We start from the raw sequence: 20,512 nt of genomic DNA, 5'->3' as shown, positions 1-20,512 counted from the left end.
TGCCTCAGTCTGCCCAGCCTCCATGAGGGGGACCCAGTCACCCTGCACTGACAGGAGACAGGCTCCTAGCACTCCGGGCGGCTTTCTAGGCAGGCAGCCTGCTGACGGGTAAAGGAGACCAGCGAGCCCTGCGTTTTTACACTTGCTCTCCGATGACAGGAGGGAGACAGTCCTTATCCCCATTTTTCTGGTGGGGAAACTGAGGCTACGGGGCAGTTAAACAACCTGCTCCAGACCGGCAGCCTGTTGCTGAATGCACTAAGATCACATGGGGAGGGTGCTCCTCTTCTCTTCCCCTCCTCCACCTCTAGGTGCTGGGGCACCTGGGCGGCTGCTTTGGAGAGATACGAGTAGGGGGCGGGCCCATTCCCTGGTCACCAGGCGGGATGGGGCACAGGCAGGGCGGCAGGCTGTGACACCCCCGGTTCCCTGCTGGGCGATTGTGCGGACTCTCCGGCTTTCCCCTCATTTATTTCCCATTTCACGCTCGTCATTTTTCTCCTGGCCTGACGGGACTAATTCTCCCGCTCTCCTCTCCTTTATTTTTGCTGGAGGGTTTGAAAGGCTCTAAATCAATGCCCATCAGCCAGGTCCTTGAAGCAGCCCGCGGGAGCAGGAGGGAGAGTGCGGCCAAAACCTCACTTGCAAACAGAGCAGCCACTCTGCACGCTCCTGCCCGCGAGCGGACACAGCGCGCACACGTGCACACAGACACAGGCCCGGCCCACTCCGAGGGCACAGGATGCAGGCACACACTCGCCTACACACGAGCTCGGAAAGTCATAGGGGGGCCCCTGCCTCAGGGGCCAGGGCCAGTGCCCCCTTGGGGACGGGCCATTGGGAGAGTCCCAGTTCATATATGCTAGTCTCTCTCTGACAAAGAAGACCCAACCTGACCTGGCAGAGCTGGGGGAAGAAAGGTGAATAAGGCCTTCAACAACTTTCATTCGCAAATATTGTGAACGCGTACAATGTGCCTGGCACAGGGGCTCAACAGGGAACAAGACAGATGTGATTCCAGCAGGGGAGGCAGATGATGGCGACAATAGCTACCATTTATCAACCTCTCACCACGTGCCTGTGTATTTTGGCTCATTAAGTATGAACTACAACTCTTTCAGGTGGGGATGCTACCTCCATTCTCCAGATGAGGAGACTGGAGGACAGAGCGGTTAAGTCACTTGCCCAAGGTCACACAGCCAGTAAGAGGCAGGGCCAAAATGAGAGTCTAGACATTTTGGTACTAGAGGCTGCTCACTGAATCACTGTGCTCTACTGTCTCTTAATAAGCAAGGAACCCAACAAACAAATAAACACAGGTTTGGGGAACCAGCTCTGAAAGAAACACGGGGGCAGAGCTACATTAGGCAGGGTAGTTAGGGAGGGCTTCTCTGTGGAGGTGGCATTTTCATCTGGGAGACTGGAGAAGAAGCCGGCCATGGAGAGAGCAGGGCTGGGGGAGTAGAGGAGGAAGAGCACTCTGGCAGGGGTGGGGAGGGGGAGGAAGAGCTGTGCAGAGGCTCCAAGGTGGGAAGAGCTGAGTGGGTTCAGACACTGAAAGGCAGCGTAAGTGCTGGGGGCGAGGGGTGCGGTGGGTGAGGAGGGTGGTGGGAGATGAGTCAGGAAGTGGGTCAGCCTCCCGCCACCTCTGGAGCCTCCTCTCCTCACACCTCAGCAACAGCCCCCACCTCACCCAGGGCCACTGTGAGGCCTCAGCAGGGGGCCCCTCAAAGGTATTAAAACATATACCACATATATACGCATACATATGTCTCATAGCTATGACAGCTGAAAGAATTGTATGACTATTCCTTTTGAAATTATTTTGCTGTGACAAACTCGATTAATGTATGACCTCTCTGACTTCCGGTTTCCTCGCAATCATTACACATAACTGGAAATTCCAAAGAATTCTGGAAAATTCTTAAGAATTCTAGAAAATCTAAGTGATAATTTGCCCTCACATGTAATGAGTTTTACAAATACTAAATTTCATCATTACTAAAGTGCCATAACATTCGGTAGCTGTTTAACACAAGCTTTAATTCTGATTTGGCTCTTCCCCTTTGGGACTTCTGAGCCACTGCATTCTTTTTCAGGTCTCAGTGCCATGGGTCACTGAAAGGCTCAGCGCCCCCACCCTGGCTGCCCGAGCTGGGGGAGCAACGGGCATGTCCGTCCTGCGCTGAGGGGCAGGCTCCCGTGTCTGTCTCCCCAGAGGTGACGGGGGTCTGGCAGGGACTCTGGCTCGTCCACAGGGTGAGATGGGCCCAGTGGTGGGTGTGACTGTCAGGAAACTCCCTGAGGGCAGTGCTGCTTCCTGGGCTCCGAGTGCAGGGCCTGGCACTCAGTAGGTGCCCACCGAGCGCTTGCGGAGGTTTCCTGGAGAGGGAGGAGTTGCTGGGCAGCAGGCCCCGGGCCCACTGTCTATACCTGCTCTGGGCTCAGAGGATGTGAGGAAAGGCTGCCGACCACAGAAGGCCCCTGGGGACCAGATCTGCAAAAAGCCCAGTGTGGTCCCAGCAGGTGGACTTCGATAACGGCACCCTTGGCTGGTCCACCTCCCTCACGTGCCCCTCAATTCCCTGTGGGAGGAGATTCCCAGAAATATAAAGCAAAGGGAAGAGTTCAGGTGTTCAGAGGTGGGCATCCAACCCCAGCTCTTGGGGTCCCTGGCTGGGCTTGTCCAGGGCTAGAGCCCAAGTGCCCACGAGGTGGCAGCAGAGAGAGCCCATCAGGGGTAGAGTTCTAGAGAGAGAGCCTGGAAATGGCCCAGGGTCAGGGTGTCCTACCCTGGCCCGGGCTGAAAGGAATCCCCTCTCCCACCAGGGCTTTGAAAAACCACATGTCCCAGATTCCTTGTCCCTGATCTACTGGACTCTCTGGGAGGGGGTATGCCCACCAGTTGAGAACCATTCAGATTTTGGAAACACAGAAAAGAGGATAGGAAGGTGTGATGGCTGGTTCATGTTCTCTCTCATGTTCGTTCGTTCTCTCTCTCTCTCTCTCTCTCTCTCTCTCTCTCTCTCTCGTTGATGAAGAGTGGGGGCAGGGAGGCTAGGCATCTGCAGCCCACGGTTGCTCGAGCTCCGGGTGGGGCAGCTTTGCTGGATGTGACAGTTACCATCCCTCCCCCATCCCACCGGGTTCTCCAGGTTCTCAGGACCCGGACCACCTGCCAGGGCACCCCTGAGCCAGCAGAGGCAGCAGGGCTGCTGGGCTGGGTAGTTCAAAGTCAGACAGACCTGGGTTTGAGTCTTGGCTCTGGGAGCTTGGGCAAACCCCTCAAACTCTAAGTCTCTGTCCTCCATAGTATGATGGTAGCAATGAATCCATCTGCCACGTGAAATTGTCATGAGGATAAGAGAGGATTCATGAGAAAACCCAGCACAGCGCCTGGCACATCCAGACATTTGATAAATGGGGCTGCCATGAGCTGTTAGGTTCACGTCCATCACCGGGTGGCTGGGTGGCTGTGGGGTAGGGGAAAAGCCTCCCAAAATGAGACCAAACGGGGCACAAGTATGGGGGGAACAAAGAGGGGTGCTCATCCCTGACTTTCCTCAGCTTCCCCGGGACCTCTATTGTGGATGCCCCGAGACTTTGGCCATTGTCTCTCCTTCCTACCCGAGTCACATCCTGCTCACAGCACGCACAGGGGTCTGTGCAGACCCGACACCCCCATGCCAGCAGATCCCTGGGTGACCTTCGAAGCCCCTGCTGGGCCTCCCTGGGCCAGCTGACTGGTGGCTGTGGTGACAGAAGCAGTGAAGGGGCTGAGGGCAGATCTGAAGCTTGTGCAATTTGAGGGAGGGACCTGTGCCTCACCGGGGGAGGTGGGGGCTGGGTTGTCACCAGAGTCCTGGGCTCTCAGGGCAAGTGTGGCTACCAGCTGAACCAGCCCTGGGATGCTGCACTCCCTTGGACAAAGTCTGAAGCCCCATGTCCCCGAGGACGGGGTGAGGGCTGTCCCCTGACCTCTGACTACCTTTCACCGTGCAGAGAGCTCCAGGAACTTCGCTCCAAGAGCTGGCGCAGAGAAAACATGAATCCATCAGCCCCATGGGCGGGCCCACAGAGCTCAGGCGGGAAGGGCGGACACTCCTGGGCAGGGCAGACCGGGAGTTCCACTGTCCCACCATCACATACCGTGGTCACATCAGAGTCTGGAGGGGTCATCTCCACCAGGTTGATGTAGTAGGGAGCGTCCTTCCAGGTGGGGTGGTTGTCATTGATGTCCAGGAGGGTGATGTTGACCTGTGAAGCCACAAGGGGCGCTGTGGGGTGCACCTAGCCGGGCTGCACCAGGACAGTACCCAGGGAGGGGACACATTCAGATGCCTGTGGAGCATCTTGGCATTAATCCCACCAGATCAGGGCCTGGGAATTAATTCCACCAGGTCAGGGCCTGGCTGGGGGAAGCAGGACCTTCAGAGGGGTTAGGTGCTGCCCCATCAGGAGGCAGAGGAACAGAGGAGATAACCCCTAACATCCCTCCTGTGACCTGGGACTTGTCCCACCCACCCCTGGTCTGGACTAAAGGTGACTGACAGGGTAGGGGAGGTTTAGGATGGGCATCTACTAGGATCCCTTGAGCGTCCAAGTCAGTCTCAGCTATAAGCCAAGCAATTTCCCGGCTCACCTGTCACCAGGTAAATTATTTATGGAGCTCAGAATCCTATTAGCGGGGGCCTCCTGTGGCTGAATAAGGCACTTGGGACTTTTCTTCCAAGTCCCTGGCCAACCAATACCAACCCCAGCCTCTCTGGCTGGGCAAGGCTGGGGGCAGTGGCTGGGGCAGCTGCTGTGGGTGGGGGGAGGGCCATGGGGAGAGGTCAGGGGAGGGTCCTGAGGGAGAGCCAAAGGAAGCACATAAAGATCACGGGGGGCAGGTGACGGGATCACCTGGCAGCGGCCTTCCTGCTTCCTCTCCCACAGGCGCTTGCTGCTTCGTGCTCCCCCAATCTCTTCTGCAGCCAGACCTCAGTCAGGACCCTCAACCGTCCTTCCTCTAGCTTCCTGCCCACCTTGGTGGGGTGACAAGGCCTTGGATGGGGCTCTGGCCCCTCATGGGTCCTACTTGCTCATGTCTCAGGGTTAGGGGTGGGGTGGTGCAAGCCCCAGGGACCCTCCAAGGGCCCTGCTTCTGGCTCTGAGCCACTCAGGGAAATACCTGCTCCTCTAGGAGCCCATTGGGAGGGGCCTGTGGGTCTCCTACCTTCTCCTACCTGGCCAGCTGGTCTTTTAGGGGCAGAGGAGAAAATATTTGCTCCTTCCAGTGCCCCCTTGTCCCAGGTGGGAATGCCTTTCTTCCCACAGACGTGGTGGCCGCAAGGCTGACCTTGGCTGACAGCAAGTTGGTGATTGACATCTAGTTGGTAGTCACCCTCACTCCACTCCCGTGGTGCCTCACGCTACCTCAGGACAAAGTGCCTAGGGGCCTAGAGGTGTAGCCTGAAGAAGAGCTGGGGGCAGTGGCCTGGATGGCAAGTGAGGAGCTGGGGGGTGCGGGAGGGGTGGACGCTCACAGTGGCGATGCCAGTTTTCTGGTTGTGGCCCACGCCTCCATCCACTGCTCGTACGATGAGGATGTATTCAGACTTGGTCTCACGGTCCAGCAGGGAGGTGGTGGTGAGTTCGCCTGCAGGAGAGAGCGGTGCGGGAGAGAGGGTTTGGGTGGGCCAGGGAGAGATTGGGGAGGGAGGGAAGAGCAAGGAAAGGAGGAGGGAGAGAGGGGAAAACAGAGTGCGGGAGAGTATGAAAGAGTGGTGCTTGGAAGATCAAATGAGCTGGCAGTGTGCGTGCATGTGTGCATACATGCTGGGGGTGGTGAGATGGTGCTCACGGAGGAAGGGGAGAGCACTCACACCTTGGGAACTGGAACCCCAAAGCTGGGCAATGTAACTCCATGAGGAGGAGGTATTTTCAAATGTGGGAAAATCAAGGCCAACTCTGGGGCTGGTGGCTGGAAAACAGGGCAGAAGGGCCATCTGGCTTCGAGCTCAGACACGAGAGACCTCTCATTAGACTTCCAACACACCGAGAGCTTCACACATGTCCCAACTGTCCCTCATCACCGGACAGTTCAACCTACAGTGCACTGAGAATTCACAGCTATAAAATCATTTCCTTAATTGCCTGTAACATAGTTACATTGCCTTGAAATTTATTTAGCATATAAACTAATTATTCTATTAAAGATAAACATTAACAATAGACCACAACTTTTGTCAGCTGTTTTTGCCTTTTCTTTGTATTTTGGTCTCACAAAAATATGGCAGTCACCTTGGTAGTTGTGTGCTGGTAACTATTTGACAACCAGGTCACCAATAGAAAAAGAGGCATCTGCCCATTGCCATGGTGTAAACATCCCCACCAGGGCCCCTTTGTAAATGACCAGCTTGATGGCATTGAACATGGAATTGGGGAGAGGTGCATACAATAGGCTATCAGGACAGGAGTGAGCCAGTACCAGCCGGCTTCATTCCAGGCCTCTGCACACGGGCCACTTGCCATCTCGCACAGGCATGGGAAAGAGCTTATGCTCTGAGGACAGTGAGACCCAGATTTGAATCTGATGATGGCCCTTCCCAGATGCTTGGCCTTGGGAAAGTTACTTAATTTCTCCAAACCTCCGTCTTCTCATCTGTGAGATGGCGATTAGTAGGCCTTTGAATCAGAGCTGTTGTGAGGATTAATTATAGGTGAAGCTCCCGACACTCAGAAAATGCTGGTTTTCTTCCAATGGACTGTGAGAATTCTCCAAGGGTAGAGACTGTGTGCTATCCATATTTCTATCCCCACTGCCTGAGCTGTGCAACTTGAAGCAAGTTACTTAACTTCTCTGTGCTCGTTTTATCTTATCATGAAACAAGGGAGCTGGGCCAGATGGTCACTGGGACCCCTTCCACTGTCATTCCACTTCCCTCCCTTCCATGCTGGCCTGCGCAGGGCTGAGAAGGGAGCTGGGGGTGAGGGACAGGGCAGCGAAGGTACTGAGGCCTGGAATGAAAGACTGGCCAAGGTCTGCCTACCTAGACACGATCCTTGGTGGGGTGGTGTCGATTAATTGGCAGGGCGAGGAAGAAATTAATCTCTAAAAAGTTTTAAACATGAACTTGTCGCCATGATAGATGGCTCTTCCTGTCTGGGAAATTAGATCCAATTAAGGCCACCTTGGTGGAGCAGGCTTGGCTAATTTGACCGAAGAGGTAAGAGGAAAACGTTTACACCTTCAGAGAGAAAGGAGCCGTGTGAAGGCAGCAAGAAAATGTCCGTGTCATTACTGAAAGCCCGGGGGGTGGAGCTGGGGTCCCTGACTGCGGAGGCAGGGCGGGCGCTGAGAGGTCAGTGAGTGCAATCGGTATCTGGGCGGCAGCATGAAGCTCTAACGTGGCTTTCTATAAGGTAGCAGTTAAAGTCTGGGCTCCGGAGTCGGAAGTTCAGGCTCTGCAGGTCCTCAGGCAAGTTAACCTCTCCTGTGCCTCAGTTTCCTCACCTGGAAAATGGGGAGAATGCTAGCGCCTGCCTGGCAGAGTGGTGAAGAAAGTGAAATGGGATGATGCGAGTCAGAGCACTGACAACAGTGCTGAGCACTTGTCCATGTTAATGAGATTATTCTGAGCGCCCCCTCCCCCCCTGGAAATGTGGGCTCACTAAGGGCGGAAGCTTCTGAGAGCAGGGAGGAAGGCCTCCGTGTGTCAGAGCGGGAGAGAGAGGCTCAGGATGGCCTTGAATGTGTTCAGTCTCTGTACACATTTCAACCAGCCATCTGCTCCCCAAGCTCCCAGGAAAAGGGGACCAAAGAGACTGAAGGCAGACTTCAATCAGGAAGGCGTGGTGACAGGACGACTAAATGCACCACTAGCCCCTGAACACCTCCGGCAGGGATGGCCAGTGTTCAAAGAATCTCGCTCGCTTCCCAGGCTAGAATGATTGCTGCAAAGTGGCTGTCAGGCCAGGGACTGCATTTCCTAGCCTTCCCTGCATCTAGGCAGGCCGCTCCCTGGTTCTGGCCAATAGGATGTGGGACAAGTGATGTATGTTGCCGCTAGGTTTGGCCTGTAAACATCTCCTTACACAATACTCCACGCTCTCTTTTCCCTTCTGCAGTGACTTTGGAGCCACAACATGGAAGGGGCCTGGGTCCCAACATCATTGTGTGGTAGGCTTGCCACTGAGCACAACACTGGACTGCTGGGGAGTGAGAATTTCTATTGTGTTAAGCCACTGAGATGTCAAGGTTTGCTTGTTTAGCATCTACAGTTCCCTTACCTGACACAGAAATGGGCACTTAGAAATGGAATGCCCTGTATGCCCACTAAGCTGACTTAGAACCCTATGAGGACAGGGCCATGTTCCATTCCATTCTGTACCCCAGCACCCAGCACAAAACTGCAGATGTCCATTGATATCTGAGTAAATGTATGAATGAATGTCCAGGGGCCTCATAGTCCTTCCCAGCTTCTGGATGAAAAGCCTGGGGTCTCTTATTGCTTTTTTCTGAAGCCCTTTCTTTCCAGCTTCAAGGAGCAGAGAAATGAAAAAGAAAGGAGTGTTACATGGGCTGAGCAGAGCCAGGGATATGGGCCCCTGGGTGAAAAGAACAAAAGAATAATGATAATCACCTAATTTTGTTAGTACTCACTATGTGAGGGACTACTCTAAGTGTTCCCTAATGACTCACTGAGCTCACACAACAGCCCTCATATGATCATCCTCATTTCTAGGTGGGGAAACCGAGGCACCCCCACTGTTAGGAAAAGGAGCCAGGACTGAAAAATGAGGTCGGCAGCTGAGGGAGGGGAACACCTAGGCTTGAAGAAAGGTGTCCCTGAAGAACGCCATGTAAAATGGAACACATTTTAAACATGACAGGATTCTTCACCCTCAGAAGACATTCTCCAGTGGGTAAATTCATGTTGTGATTTTTTTGTTAAGATCCATCATCTCACTCAAATTACTATTTCAGGGATGAAGCCAGGTGCTCAAAGCTGGTTTCCTGTGAAACATGGGCTTCCTGTGAAAGGGAGGAGGCCCTGACCCAGAGGCAGGTCCTGGGTGACCTGAGGTGCAGAAGATGAGAGCGCGGGGCTCACCTGAGCGGGCGCCGATCCGGAACTGGGAGGAGCCCTCCAAGGAGTAGATGATGGACTCCTGGCCGTACTCCCGGGAGCGGTCCAGGTCCGTGGCATTAAGGATCAGCACCGTGGCTCCTTCCGGGAGACAAGGGGGGGTGGGTATCTGCTGCTCACCATGGCCTTTCCCCAACCCCTCCCTGGCTGGTCACCATATTAATACACTCAGATTGACCAACTATGACTCAGTCAAAAAGAAATGAAGCTCCATATTAAATTATTCTACCTTTATTATATTCCATTTCGGTCTTGTTTTATCTTGTTCACAAGGGGAGTTTATTAGAGTTTTTATTTTCTATTCACTGTCCAGTTAAGGCCCTCACCCTCATTTCTTTCTTGGTGGAATCTGGGCAGGGTATCGGCCTCTCCAGCTGCCCTGGCCAGACCCTGCGAGCGGCTTATCCTGCGGCCGAGCGGGCCAGGGCTTTCTGGGCCCTCCTGCCACCCAAATGCCAGCTCTGGCAGAGGGACGAGCAGGTTCAGTGTGAGGATCTCTGGGCTGGAATCCGGTGGGACCTCTGCCAAGTGCCTTAGCCTGTCTGAGCCTCAGCTTCCCCTTCTGTAAGACGGGTCTAACCCCGAAGCCATGTGTGGGGCTGTCAGTGAGGGTCCCACGGATAAAGCGTGCGGGGCGCAGGCCTGGCCAGGCAGTGCTCACTGACCTGCAGCCGGGGTTACTACTGTGCTGACAAACCAACGGTCCCGGGGGGCGTAAGGGGCCAGGCAGGTGCTGTGGGATAGGGAGGTCATTCTAGGCCCTTCTAGGTAGCTGTGGGGCCTCGGATTTGACTCTCAGTCCTGCCCTAAGCAGGAGACAGATACGTGGGCCCTGACACACCACTTTAACCCAGTGTCTTCAACTCTGAGGAGGAGTATGTGCCCGATGGAGGCCCCTCCTTGGCAGAGTCAGGGGAGGTGGAGTGCAGGGGCCGCTTCAGCAGTGACTTCCTCCAGGGGCTGCCTGAGACTGGGAGGGGGGAGGGTGGGCCGGGTACAATCTGGTACCCACCCAGCAAGTCATCAGACACCAGGGAGGTTCCAGGAGGCTCTCTGTAGAAGGCTCCGAGGTGCCAAGGAAGGTCACCCTTAACTCTAGGTGCCCCTGACTCCCCCAGCTGCCCGACTCCCCCAGCTGCCCCTAACTCCCGCAGCTGCCCCCGACTCCCCCAGCTGACCCCGACTCCCCCAGCTGACCCCGACTCCCTCAGCTGACCCCGACTCCCCCAGCTGCCCCTGACTCCCCCAGCTGCATCTCCAAAGGCTTCCCTCACAGGTCATGAGAAACAGACAGGATGGCCATGGTGGACAAGCCAGGTCAGCCCACCGCAGTGCCGCACCTGCTGATCCCTGCCTTCACACCCTCCTGCCTGGGCCCGTACCTGCCATGATGCTCTCCACCACAGAGACGAAGTACGCAGGCTTGCTGAAGGTGGGAGGGTTGTCATTTTCATCCTGCAAAGCAGACAGACAGGTTGTAGGAGCCAGGGCAGCAGTGGGGGCTGGTCAGCTGTCCCGTGCTGGCATCAAACGGGCATGGCTGGCACGGAGGTACTCTGGCCCCGACGTATAACGAGAGCCAGGCAGGTGTCACGTGGGGCCAGGTGCCCCTCTGGCTAAGCTATGGTTCAAGGAGGTGGGACAGGCCTTGGGGAAACACGTGGGGGTCAGGAAGGGACGGTGAGGACCGGGGAGATGGAGAAAGAAGGCAGCAGTTGGGACTGCCTACCACTCCCGGCCCCCCTGGCTCTCCCGTCGGTCTTCCTGAGTAAGCCGAGCTCCAAGCCGACTCCAGTTCTCCCACTTTCAGCTCATCACCCCCACGAAGGGGATGCCTACTCAGGCTTTCTTCCTCAGCTCTGCCAAGGTGATGGTGGAAGGTTCTAGAAACCCTCCCAGAAATGAAGGGAGAAAGGAGCAGCCCAACCAGGAAGACACTGAGGAATGCAGGCAGGGGGTCAGGTGGGTTCCCGGCCTGAATTCCAGACCCCACTGCACATTCACAAGAGCACGGCTCCTCCACCCCTGGCGCATCCTGGCCCAGAACCACCCCCTTCAGATCTGAAGCAACCCCTCCCCTGGCCCAGCCTCCACCAGTGACAGGGGAGAGGGACAGTGGTGGGGCCCGGTGCAGCCTGTCTCCCGCTCCTCCACCCGCATCTCCCTCCACCATCAGGGAGACATTCCTACCCTTTAAGACTCTCTCCCTCACCCCCTGCCTTTCGCCGTCACTCAACAAGAACTGGCCCCTGTTCCCATCTTGGAGGAAGCCTTGTTGCCTCCCACCCCCCGACTCAGAGCCTTCCCCGCTTTCCCCACGAGCCCAGCACGATGCAGGCCCCAAGGGCCTCATGTACCCCCAAACTGGGAGCTCCGAAGAGGGAGACTCCTCAGTAAACCCCCTTAGCCGGAGTCACTTCTGGCTGATCAAATGTGAACGTGAGGGAGGCATGATATGGGGCTGTCCGCCCCTCGGGACTTCAGAGAACCCCATCCTACTGGGACTGTGGGTGCCCGGATTGGGACACACTTCTCTCCCGGTGCGGCCCTGGCTCTGGGCTGCACCCTGGCTGATGCCGATCTGCCCCCTCCCCAGTCTCAGCGGACTGGCTGTGGGGGGCCTCGCCACACATCCAGTGCCTCGACAGCATGCCCAGTGTCCCCTGGCGCGGCACCGGTGCCCCATATGTGTGTCTATTTAAGCCTTCTGCTTGGCTGCACGGAACAGCGCTGAGAATGTCAGTGACAGAGCATGAGGCAGAAACTTATTAGCGGTGATATTTCCCCGGATCCTGGTGCTGCATTCGCTATTAGTTCTAATTCAGCGGCTCCCTCTACAAAAGCTTATTGTCCCCTAATGGGAAATCTACAAACCGAGTTTGACTTCTTTATTAAAAACCAACAAGCAGTGGATGAAAAGGAGTCACCTGGCCCCTCTCACCCGCCCCTCCTCCTTCCAGAACCCCGTCGCTGGGATCTGCCTCTCCCCACCCCCACCCTGTGCAGTCAGTGCTGCCGTCCACGGCCTGGTGGAGGGAGACGGCAGCTCAGACGAGTGACAGCTACTTAAAAACCACCCACGTGCAAAATTAACCCAGAGGCGGTGACCTTTTCAAGTGTGGTCCTTAGACTCAGTGACTACACATCCCAGAGCCCTGCTTGAGAGACGATGTTCACGCACAGCCAGGGTGGCCCCTGTCTCTGCTGCCAGACCCTCCTCCTGCCAGGGGTGGGGGTGGGGGGTGGGGGGCCAGGGAAGCCCTGGAAGGAGAGTGTGGAGCCCCCTCTGACCCTCAGGACAGCTTTGAGCGAATATAGCCAATAACACTGTAACCACTATGTCCGGTGTCAGGTGGGTGCTAGACTTGGGGTAACCACTTTGCAAGTTGTGTATTAGCAGTTGTGCACTTCTAGTCGCCATGTTGCATACCTAAAACGTATATAATATTGTATGCCAACTGTAATGGAAAAACACAGTTTTAAAAAGAGTACCAGGACGTGGTTCTGACGGGCAGGGCATCATTCTAGTTGGCTGGTATAAGCCTTGGCATTTCAGGTGGGAGGTTGCAGGTTCAACGGGCAGGTGTTTAGGCTCCTGGGGATCTCTTCCCGTCCTCCCTGCCACTCCTGCAGCCCGATGTGCCAGAGATAAGGCCCCAGACTCTCTGCCCTTCCCCCTGCTGCACCCGGTTCTGCACTGCCTCACCCTCCCACACCACCCCTCAACCCTGCTCCATGCGCTCACTCTTGGCTTTTCCGTCACGGCCAGCCCCATCCTATTTCGTAAGCAAGTGGGATCCCCTGCCCAGATGAGGACCTTTGTACTTGGCAGCTGGCCCTGGAGCCTCAGCCTCAGTTGCGAGGACAAAGCTAGGGAAGGGCAGCACCAGGGGCTGCTGGCAAAGCCAGCTGGGACAGGGAGGTCATCCAGCAAGCCAGCTCTGGGCGAGGTGTCTTCCTGAGCATATGTCAAATCACAGCGTATCTCGTAACCTGACAATCTGATCTCATTCTCCTGGAATCGGTAACGTGCTAACTCTTCCATCAACATGTTCGCCCTCCCCTGCAGGCAGCTGCCTCTATGAGATGGGGGCAGGCGTGTGCGTGTGCAGCGTTGGAGGGTCTCGGGGGGTGGGGTGGGGGGAAGGCCTATCGTCACCACCATCTCATCCCCTGGAGGCTGGGGGGCTGCACAGGGCCAATGAGCCAGTGTGGAGACGGATTCAGAGACTGATCACTTCAGACACTAAACTCACTAAGGTGTGCGTGATTTCCATGTCAGACAAGCTGTGGTTTGCTTTCAGGCCCCTTTAGATCTTCAGAGGAGCGGAAAAAGGAAGTGAAAAGAAAGAGAGGGAGAGAGAGACAGGAGAGAAGATGGCCTTCAGGAATTCCCTTGAACTTCACAGAATGTAGCTCTAGGTGAGGGATCCCATGGCACTTCCTCCAGCTCCTGTTCCCCCGACAGGGTGTCCTGAGGCCCCGGACCTCCCTGCTAGGACAGCCTTTGGGATGGTCTGCCAGGTAAGCCCCTGAGCTGTGGGGACAGTCAAGGACTTGGGGACACAGGGCTCAGGAGGGGCCCCTGGCACCCTGGGAAGCACTCACCACCCCTTACCCTGGAGGGCAAGGCCAGCGCCCCTGGGTACTTACAAACACCTCGATGGTGACAGGGACAGTGCTGTTCAGAGGGGGGTTGCCAGCGTCCTTGGCCATGACCGTCAGATAAATCAGTCCGTTGGGTATCTGCTCGTAATCCAGGGGGCGGCTCACACTGATCACTGAAATGACAGGAACAGGGCCCCAGGGCCCCTGTAAGCAGCCTTCAGTACCCATCCAGCCAGGGCTTCCCTCGGGGCAGGAGGGGGCAGCTGGCATGAACTCCTGGAGTCTCATGGTGTTGACTTAGGTTTACTGACTGCCTGATATGTGCCAGGTCCCGTGTGAGGCCACCAGGTGTGGCTACTCTGGTGGTAATGTACGCCCTACTTTACAGATGAAGGATCCAAGCTCAGAGAGGTTTAGTCACTTGCCCAGAGACACACAGCTAGGAACTCAATAGAGCCAGAATTTGATCCCAGGTTTGTCTGAATCCGGAACCCAGGCTTTTTCCCAGAAAGTGTCATTCCTACTTGTCTTTCTGTCTGTCTCACCCACTCATCTGGCACTTGTCTGGAGGTCAGGGTCATGCCCAGGCTCTCTAGTCCTATCCCTGTTACTGCTCCCGATACCCTCCAGATAACGGGCTTGCCCCTTTACTGCCCGGTGTCGGGCTGCCCGGGGGTGGAGTAGGTAGTGGGGTACAGGTGGCAGCTCCCTGTCTTTTCCTCTCATTGCCTTTCTCCCCATTTCTCTTCTCTCCCTCCCTCCTCTCATTACCATACAGGCTCTTCATGCCTCTCCAATAGCCCTCTGGGCACTCTGTAGACCCCTCGGGGGACACTCAGTGTCTGCAGACCCCTCGGGGGACACTCAGTGTCTGCAGACCCCTCGGGGGACACTCAGTGTCTGCAGACCCCTCGGGGGACACTCAGTGTCTGTAGACCCCTCGGGGGACACTCAGTGTCTGTAGACCCCTCGGGGGACACTCAGTGTCTGCAGACCCCTCGGGGGACACTCAGTGTCTGTAGACCCCTCGGGGGACACTCAGTATCTGCAGACCCCTCGGGGGACACTCAGTGTCTGCAGACCCCTTGGGGGACACTCAGTGTCTGCAGACCCCTCGGGGGACACTCAGTGTCTGCAGACCCCTCGGGGGACACTCAGTGTCTGTAGACCCCTGGGGGACACTCAGTGTCTGTAGACCCCTCGGGGGACACTCAGTGTCTGCAGACCCCTCGGGGGACACTCAGTGTCTGCAGACCCCTTGGGGGACACTCAGTGTATGGCATTGCAGAATGTACCCTCCGCAGACTCTGCTAGAAGGTGGGTGAAGACCCCTAACGCCAGATGTGGACAGAGGTGGAGAGGCAGGCTCTGGGGGAGGGGACGCTAAGACCTCACACATCCCCACCCTGCACAGCCTGAACTCTCACCACAGTCCCCTTTGGCGTGAACCCACTGATGCTCGGTTTTGGATGGGAAGGCAAATTGGCTTGGGAGTGGGGGCCTGGGTAATCTGCAAAGGCACTGCAACAATATTAAATTGCCACTTTCTATTTGGAAAACAGAAATCAAATTATTGCTCTAGTCATATAAAACCGAAGGGAGGTCCTTCCAGCTGAGGGGAAGGGGAGGTGAGAGGGTGGGCAGAGGCACAGCACTGTCACGTTTCTTAAAGGGGCACCGACTTGACAGAGAACGTCAGGGTCAGGCCGCAGCCTCTGCAGCCAGGGCTGTGATTTCTGCGCCTGCATTTCTCTGACCCTGCGGTGGGGTGCTAGGAGTGAGCACTGGACGCAGAGTCATCCAATGCCTGTCCCTTCTGCTTTGGGGGCAGCGAGCACATCCTCACGCATTAGGGACGCTTCTCAGAGAGGAGATGTCCACAGGAGCCCCTAGAGCAGCCAGCAGGGGAAGGGAGGCGGGGCAATGGGAGAGACACAGCAAAGACAAGGCAGTGGCCACTGTCAGAGGAGAGTTCAGAGAGAGGGTTCCGAGCATCCGGGTTCTGGTGGTGGGAGGGGAAGTGCCGAAGACAAGGCTGGAGAGGCAACCAAGAGCTAGACCACAGGGCCTCCCCGGACAGCTTTGCTGTGTGGCCTCGGGCAAGTGGCTCCCTGTCTCTGTGTCCCAGTTGCTTCATCTGAAAAAAAAAGAGGTGGCCTCATGGGATCGTGGAGCTTGAGGTTGCTGCTGCTACTCCTTTCACAGCCTCTAGGGATCAGGACTCACAGCGGGCAGGCAGGGCAGGGTCCAAAGTGTGGAACTGTGCCTGGGCCAGGCAGGGTCCTCAGAGGGGTGGGGGCAGTCGCAGAAAGCCCACAGGATGGGGAAGCTTGACTAACGAGTCTCCACCCCACAGGTCTACCCAGACAGCCTTGTGGAGACATAGGGACTCCTCAGATTGTGGGAACATCAGCCGCCTGGCTGGCCCTGGGCCTACGACCCAGAGAAAAACCTGGCCCATCTGAGACAGTGATCTTGACCCATGGAAGGGTGGCCGAATGCCACGTGCTGCTCCAGCCAACAGGAGCTACGGGGAAGCTCCCCGAATGCTCCGGCGTGTCTGAGAGTCAGAGAGCCCCCTTCTGAGACAGGTTTGAGTGTGCAACCCAGCCCCCACCTGCCAGCCCTCCTCCTGGCTAGACCCCCAGTCCTGCCCCCTGTACCTGCATAGCCTTCATACACGCTGATGTCGAAGTAGCTGCCGAAGGCGGAGGCGTTGACGATGCTGTAGGTAATCTGGTTGTTGGGAGGGGAGTCTTCGTCTGTTGCCTAGAAGGAAGAGGAGGGACAGAGCCCTGTGAGCCAGAGGAGGGTGGGTGGGAGGAGGGCTGGTCCCTCTCAGCGCCCCCTTTCTGGGTGATCAGACCCTCCTGGCCTTGCAGCTGGAGGCTACAGCAGACACGTCTCATGTTGAGTGAGGAGCTATCCTGGGGAATCTGGAGGGCAGGCTGGAGGCCTCGGGAGAAGTGGGCAAGGCCAGGCCTCACCCAGGGGACGGAGAGGGTCTCCACCACACCTGGCAGGACCACCTCCAGCCCCTTTCGTCCCAGCTTGCACATCCCACCCACAGAGGCCTTCCCTGACCTCAGGACTGGGTTAGGGCCCTGTGCTGTGCACCCCATCGGTTCCCCCAACTTCTTGTATAATTCCTGCCTGCCTTGCTCAGGCTGTTAGCTCCTGGTGAGCAGGAACCTGTGTTTCTTGATTGCAGCTGCATACCTAGAGTCCAGCATGGTGTTTGCACACAGTAGGTAGTGAATAAATGCATGGTGCATGAATGCAAGGAGGGAAGAAGGCACTCGGGATGAGGTCAGATCCTTCTCCCCCTGGACTGTCTCCTGGGGTGGCTGATGAGCAGCTGCTTTCCCGATGTCTGACGGAAGAGAGCCTAAGGGGTGGCCCGCCAACCTGGGCACAACAGGAGCGGAGTGGGGAGGGAGGAGGGAGAGCAGGGCCCCACAGGGAGCATGGCCCATGCTGGGTAGGCACACGGTCCTGCCTTCTGCGTGCTCCTTGCCCACCTCCTCCCCCTTGTTACGGAAACGAGTTCTAAGTGGAGGCCCTGGTCCTGTCACTCTGGGTGGGCAGAGGGAGGAAGGGGCGTGAGGACACCGAGCAGCTTCACGGGCAGAGGTCGCTGGAGCCTGCTGGGGACGCGCTGCAGGAGGACACCTGGAGTGTAGAGTCCTGAGTTCTAGTCCGGCCTCTACTCCTCTGCTAATCCACTGTGCCTTCGGGGGTTCCCTCTTCCCACCTGCTCCCTTCCTGTGAGGTGCCCAGGGTCTGGTCCCTGCCAGCTACAGCGCTTCCTGATTCTCAGCAGCCTCTAAAGGGCACGGATGGGCGTCCTCACACAAGAAACTGCTCGCACTTGCCAAGGGAGATGAAGGGGGCGGCCTTTTGCTGAATGACGACCTGAAATCTAAGCTGAGGCAGGCACTAGCTGCACTTGGTAACCAAGGCCACGAGGGGACATCCTCACACAGACCAAGAACGTGACCCCCAAATCCGGTAGACTTCTTTGTGATGGAGGTTAGCAGCTCTCGCAGTGGCTTCCCAGGGGAATCGCCAAGAAGAGGGTACAGGCAGAGGATAAGATGAATGGCCGGACTTACCCGGAGCCGCACCAGCTGTGTGACGGAAGGCTCATTCTCTCGCAGGGCACCCACGTAGGCATCCTTCTGGAAGGTGGGCACATTGTCGTTGACGTCCAACACGTTGATCCGGACCCGGCCTGTGGTCTCCTCCCCGCCCCCATCCCGGGCGAGGACCGTCAAGGTGAAGCGCTGGATGAGCTCATAGTCCAGTTTGGCAATCAGCATGATAAGTCCCGTGTCCTTGTCCAGAGAGAACCTGGGCCAGGCAGGAAGGAGGATGAGAGAACAGCTTGGAGTAAAGCAGCTTGTAGATAGGGCCTGCATTTACCAGCCTGTCCTCGCCCTAGGCGATAAACAGACACAGATAATTGAAGTCTGAAACCCGCCTTTTTAACGTGCCCTCCCCATTTGTAATGGGGAGTCGGGTGGGAGGTGGTGGGCAGGAATCAGGACCACCTGGGAGGTGACGTGTCAGGTACTGAAAGGGCAGGAGAAGGTGGATTTACTCAAAGAGGAAACTCGGGAAGAATGACCCTCCTTTGCTGCAAACAGGACTTTCTGCCTCCCGGACAGTCAGATGTGGAGAACTGTAATGGTCGGAGATTCTTGTAACTGACACCACACAAATACAAAGGGTCATAAGAGACCAGTATGAATAATTATGTGCCAATAAATTGGACAACCTAGAAGAAATGGATAAATTCCTAGATACATACAACTTACCAAGACTGAATCAAGAAACAGAAAATCTATAAAAAAAGAAACAAACAAAAAAGAAACAGAAAATCTGAAAAAATAACTACTAATGAAATCGAATCAGTAATCACAAAACTCTCAACAAACAAAAGTCAAGGACCAGACAGCTTCACTGATACATTCTACCAAACACTCAGAGATGAATTAATACCAATCCTTAAGCTCTTCCAAAAAAAGAAGAGGAGGGAACACTTACAAACTCATTTTATGAGACCAGCATTAACCTGATACCAAAACCAGACAAGGACACTAACAGAAAAATGTTACAGGCCAATATTCCTGATGAACATAGATGCAAAAATCCTCAACGAAATATTAGCCAACCCAATTCAATTAAAGGGATCACACACCATGATCATGTAGGATTTCCTTCAGAGATATGAGAATGTGATACCCACAGATCATGGGTGTGATATTCATGAACAGGATACAACATTAAAGGATAAAAATCATATGATCATTTCAATTGATGCAGAAAAAGCATTTGACAAAATTCAAGATCCTTTTATTATAAAAAAAACTTTCAACAAACTGGGTACAGAGGGAATGTATCTCAATATAATACAAGCCATAGATGACAAGCCCACAGCTAACATCATACTTAATGGTAAAAAGCTGAAAGCTTTTCCTCTAAGATAAGGAAGAAGACAAAGATACCTACTCTCATCACTTTTATTCAACTTAGTTTTGAAAGTCCTAGCCACAGCAATTAGGCAAGAAAGAAAAAGTTATCCAAATCAGAAAGGAAAAAGTAAAACTGTCACTATTTGCAGAAGATGTGGTACCATATATAGAAAGCACTAAAGATTACACCAAAAAACTATTGGAACTAATAAATGAATTCAGTAAAGTTGCAGGATACAAAATCAAAATATAAAAATCTTTTGCATTTCTATACACAAATAAGGAACTATCAAAAAGAGAAATTAAGAAAACAATCCCATTTACAATTGCATAAAATAAGATACCTAGGAATAAATTTAACCAAGGAAGTGAAAGTCTATACACTGAAAACTGTAAGATACTGATTAAAGACACTGAAGATGGCAAAGAAATGGAAAGCTATTCTGTGCTCATGGATTGGAAGAATTAATATTATTAAAATGTCCATATTATCCAAAGCAACCTACAGATTCAATGCAATCTCTCTTAAAATTCCAATGGCATGTTTCACAGAAATAGAACAAATAATCCTAAAATTTGAATGGAACCACAAAAGACCTCAAACAACCAAAGCAATCTTGAGAAAGAACAACGAAGCTGGAGGCATCATGCTCCCTGAGTTCAAACTATATTACAAAGCCATAGTAATCAGTACCGTATGATATTGGCATAAAAACAGACACATAGATCAATGGAACAGAATAGAGTCCAAAAATAAACCCCCACATATGTGGTCAATTAATTTATGATAAAGAAGCCAAGAATGTACAATGAAGAAAGGGTAGTCTCTTCAATAAATGGTGTTGGGGAAACTGGACAGCCACATGCAGAAGGATAAAACCGAACCACTGTCAAAATAAATAAACATGGGGATGCAATGTACAGCAATGTATATGCAAAGACTATAGCTAATAATGTTGTATTGCATATTCCAATGTTGCTAAGAGAGTAGATCTTAAAAGTTCTCACCTCAAGAAAAAAAATGGATAACTATACATGTTGACAAATGTGAACTAGACTTATTGTGGTGATCATTTCACAACACACACAAGTATAAATCATTATGCTGTGCACCTGAAACAAATACCATATTTATGTCAATTATATCTCAATAAAAACACACACATATCTGGGCAATAAAACAAATTTTGCCATCCAGAGGGTGCTGAACCAAAATGTTTTAAACCCCAGCCAGGATAGTGAGTTTGGTCCTCTCTCAGGCGTTACCCCTTGTCTTCTGCTCAAGGGACTGAG

At 54.3% G+C, this 20,512-nt stretch overlaps 1 protein-coding gene across 2 annotated transcripts in view; it reads right to left on the bottom strand.

Annotated features, from left to right (window-relative positions):
- CDH23 (cadherin related 23) overlaps nt 1-20,512 on the bottom strand; it is a 355,887-nt gene that overhangs the window by 107,561 nt on the left and 227,814 nt on the right. For both annotated transcript variants that reach the window (XM_070432922.1, XM_070432923.1), the window contains exons 15-21: nt 17,858-18,095; nt 16,406-16,511; nt 13,788-13,915; nt 10,517-10,589; nt 9,099-9,215; nt 5,529-5,641; nt 4,150-4,257 (exon numbers count right to left, since the gene is read on the bottom strand). In XM_070432922.1, coding sequence (XP_070289023.1) covers nt 4,150-4,257; nt 5,529-5,641; nt 9,099-9,215; nt 10,517-10,589; nt 13,788-13,915; nt 16,406-16,511; nt 17,858-18,095 — 883 coding nt within the window. The remainder of the gene's footprint in view (nt 1-4,149; nt 4,258-5,528; nt 5,642-9,098; nt 9,216-10,516; nt 10,590-13,787; nt 13,916-16,405; nt 16,512-17,857; nt 18,096-20,512) is intronic.

The sequence above is a fragment of the Myotis yumanensis genome, unplaced genomic scaffold (genome assembly GCF_028538775.1).
Source record: "Myotis yumanensis isolate MYYU_CA2020_CCGP unplaced genomic scaffold, mMyoYum1.0.hap1 SCAF_13, whole genome shotgun sequence".
In the NCBI taxonomy this organism is placed as follows: Eukaryota; Metazoa; Chordata; class Mammalia; order Chiroptera; family Vespertilionidae; genus Myotis; species Myotis yumanensis.
Note: the sequence above shows the minus strand (reverse complement) of the source record. Positions and strands in the feature narration are given on the sequence as shown.